Below are 3782 nucleotides of genomic sequence, written 5' to 3'. Positions count from 1 at the left end.
AGTGATGCTAGCAATAACAGCATTGTAGGAGGGGGACAAGAGAAACTGTCCATCATTAAACAGGGGCGGAGCCTCCGTGTCCAACTGTCCCCCTCTTACAATGCTGTTGTTGCTAGAATCACTCAGTCCTCTGTGAATAACAAGTGGCCATCAGGACACTAACGATCAGTCGTTAGGCTGATGGTCCTCCTTGATCATGTGAACAGCTGGTTCAGGATGTCAACAACGAACTGGTTGATCCACCATGAGAAGGCGCTGTTTATAAGACTGAGTTTGTTGCAGCTCCTCAGACTGAAGAAGTCCTTTGGATTAAAGACGAAACGTTTAAACAAAAAGAATCTGGCCAGAAGACTTGACTTAACTTTTTTAAACATATGATTTAGTTTGGTCAACCTGATCACAGTTCATTTACTAATTTGTTGTTTCACACTTTCATTAAATAAAAGAATACATCATTTAAATTAGTCTGTAGCATCAAACTAGTACAGATTTAATTAAAGCAATTCACCAATTATCTGAATAATCTCAACGTTCACAGCATAAAGATACCGTTGCATAAATCGTTCTACAGTCAAGTTTATCTGTGAGTTTTGAGGTTGACGACACAAAGACGTTGTACAAGAGCACGCTCGAGAAACTGTGGATTCTACTAGATGTTTGCGTGTTTACTACTTACAGACACAAATGGTAACAAGGAACGCGATGTATGTCAGCATCTCCCTCAAAACGTTCCAGAGGTACTGTTCTCGGCTGTTGTCGCTATCCTCCATCAGGTCTGTGCCCCACAAGACTGGAAAAACAAAACCAAGCAACCACTCAACAAGATTCAAAAGGTTTGTAGGCTCAACCCTCCAGGTCATAACAAAAAAGGTTAAATCATGTTATCTGGACCAGTTTCGTTCTTGTTCATTCAACAAGACATTCTTCTTTGATTCGAAGCAGGTAGAACAGCTGACTCAGGACCAGAAAGTCGACTCCCTCATGTGCCTGCATGACGTGGTGTCCTTGAGCAAGACACCTATTCCCTCACTGCTCCCTGGGCGTCAACATAGCCGCCCGCTGCTCCACCTGGGTGTACCTCACGTGTGATGGGTCAAATGCAGAGAACTAATGCCCCTTTTCCACAGGGACGGCTCGGAACAGTTCAACTCGGTACATGTTGCAAATACACACACACTTCAGTACCGGTTCTAGAGGGCGTTTCAGAATCTAACTCGCCTTACCAGCTGGTGGCAGCAGTACCCTGTTAAGATGGATGGATGGATGGATGGATGGATGGATGGATGGATGGATGGATGGACGGACGGACGGATGGATGGACGGACGGATGGATGGATGGAAATAAAAATCCATAAACAGCAACATGCATGTTGGGCTGCCTTCAGGTCCAGGCCTCCCTTGTAAAAGAGATCTGTGATCTTAATGGGATTTGCCTGGTTAAATTAAAGGTTAACAAATAAAATCATAATTCAATAAATAATGGCCTGAAGAGTTAAAATAACAAATCATTTAAATGTGATGTTTTCAGGCCGAGTTAACTCTCTCTTAAAGACTGACTAGTTGTTTTATTTTGTGAATAAAATAAAACAGTATTTTATGCAGTTAAATAAGGAGGTTGGTTTTTCCCTAAGGGTCATGAATGGTCATAAAGTTAGTGGACAATAAAGGGTTAACCTGGAAGTTAACCGATTATTAACTAACAGATTATTTAATAAAGTAATTAAAGTGAAAACAGGATTTCATGATAAAGCTGGCACCGTTTATTTTTTTTAATCTTCACTGAAAAACAAAGAATACATTATATTTTATACATAAAATGTTTTTAAAAATCAGTTTCCACCCTCCATCCCAGACCCATCCCAGTCTGCCGGGGCCTGGACCCGAACCCCGGCCTTGTGTGTTGTCATTATTGTTTTTAAAATCTTAAAAATAGGTCCAGCCGCTACTCCGAGTTCGAGTAATTGCAAATGGCGGATTGGGTTGTTGTGAAAAGTTTGTCAAGCAACCAATGACTCCGCCCCCCGACCAATCAGTGACTGACAGTGTTCTGACGTCGAGTTCTGGTGCCAGCTCGGCTCGCTTGGTACCCCAGAGAAGAAGGGACTGAAAAATTGCTAGTGGAAAAAGCCTTGGAACCGTTCAGAGCTGAATCGTGCTGAAGAGGAGCTGTGGAAAAGGAACTATATACTTGGCAGTCCCCATTAAATGCGGCCCTTCGATACCAATCTGTCCAACTCAGAGATCCCCGACAGAGCCACCAAAGTAGGTGCCGGGGGACCCCATTTCGGGTCTTTTAATGTCTCCCGTTGACTAGGTGTGCTGTTCGTGCACCCATCACCATCATCCACAGTGGCCAACCAATCGAACGCACCAGCGCACTACTATACTGTATGAACGGTCGCAGCTGCCCCCATACTCTGGGACGAGTACTTTTAACCTTCACCCAACGCTCCGCACCACCAAGGGACTCGGTTGGTGGTGCATGTTAGTTGTGGGGGGAAACCGGAGTGCCCGGAGAAAACCCACATAGCACAGGAACACATGCGGGCCCGTCCCGAGAGGCCTCGCTCCCGGCCTGCACCAAGCGGCCTGCACCAAGCGGCCTGCACCAAGCGGCCTGCACCAAGCGGCCTGCACCAAGCGGCCAGCCCCTCGGGCTTTGGCATCAGTTTCCCAAACTGAGCCACTGTGCTATCCCTTTCGAGTCGCGGGAGGAAGATGGGAAGATCCCGCACATGCATAGGACCATCCTTCACCGGCATGACCCACACAGCACAGGGATCAGGAGGTGGCCTGGTGGGGGGGGAGCGGGGGGTCTGCCGCCGCCCGGGAAACCAGCGCACAAGAGGGGAAGAGAGCCTTCATGGGACTATATACTTTATAGCATTAAATAAAGTTACAAAACCCTTGTCAGGTGGATAATAATAGGTGCTGCCTTATATTTGGCAGTCCCCAATAAATATATATCTGAATATCTTGCAAAAAGATCTGAAGCTTTCGACCTTGACCTCTTAGTGAGTTAAACATCTAAGTTCCTGAAAAACCAATGCAGACATGTTCCTGTTTTTAGTTTTCTACACCGCCTTATAATCCAGCTGTCTTTTTCTTTCTGTTCGCTACTTTTCCTTTTGACTGTCCTTTGGGTTGTTTTGTTTAAAAATATTGTTTTTTTTTTATTTGTATGCCTTTTTTGTGACTGTCTATTGTTGTCGTCACTCTTTGTTAAAGAAATCAGGTCTCTGTTGTAAAAGAGTCCCGAGGCTCAATGGGACTAACCTGTTTAAATAAAGGTTGAAGGAATAAATAAAAATAAGCCCTTACCCTTGTCAGGTGGATAATAATAATAATAATAATCGAGCTGCCTTTCTGGACAGGCCCCAACAACGTGCAGGATACTCACTTCTGATCTTTTGCAGGATCTGCTTCATGCAGCTCAGGCGCTCATGTCCGTTCTGCTGTGAGGCGTTCAGGCTCCGGGTGGGCAGCGGTCCTCCTCGGAGCACCTGGCCGCGGTTGGAGCGGCTCTCCCGGCCGCTGCTGCAGCTGGAGGCCGCGGACACAGACCTCCTCACGGGACTCGCTGAAGGCCAGTCCGCTTCCATGATCTCCTCCTCGAGCTCAAAGCCCGGGTTGTCCCGACTCCACGCCTGTCTGGACGGCGGGGACGAAGTCCCTAAAACCCCGAGGCCCAGGTCTGGATGCTGGATCCTCTCCAGGTCTGGATGCTGGATCCTTTCCAGGTCTGGATGCTGGATCCTCTCCAGGTCTGGATGCTGGATCCT

At 46.7% G+C, this 3782-nt stretch overlaps 1 protein-coding gene across 1 annotated transcript in view; it reads right to left on the bottom strand.

Moving 5' to 3' along the window:
* pkd2 (polycystic kidney disease 2) overlaps positions 1 to 3782 on the bottom strand; it is a gene marked incomplete in the record, with an annotated part of 21834 nt that overhangs the window by 14514 nt on the left and 3538 nt on the right. The window contains 2 exon segments of the mRNA XM_037690423.1: positions 677 to 790; positions 3401 to 3780. Coding sequence (XP_037546351.1) covers positions 677 to 790; positions 3401 to 3780 — 494 coding nt within the window.

Source organism: Nematolebias whitei, chromosome 16 (assembly GCF_014905685.2).
Source record: "Nematolebias whitei isolate Nwh7 chromosome 16, NemWhi1, whole genome shotgun sequence".
Taxonomy (NCBI): Eukaryota; Metazoa; Chordata; class Actinopteri; order Cyprinodontiformes; family Rivulidae; genus Nematolebias; species Nematolebias whitei.
The sequence above is the reverse complement of the archived record's forward strand: the minus strand, read 5'-3'. Positions and strand labels throughout refer to the sequence as shown.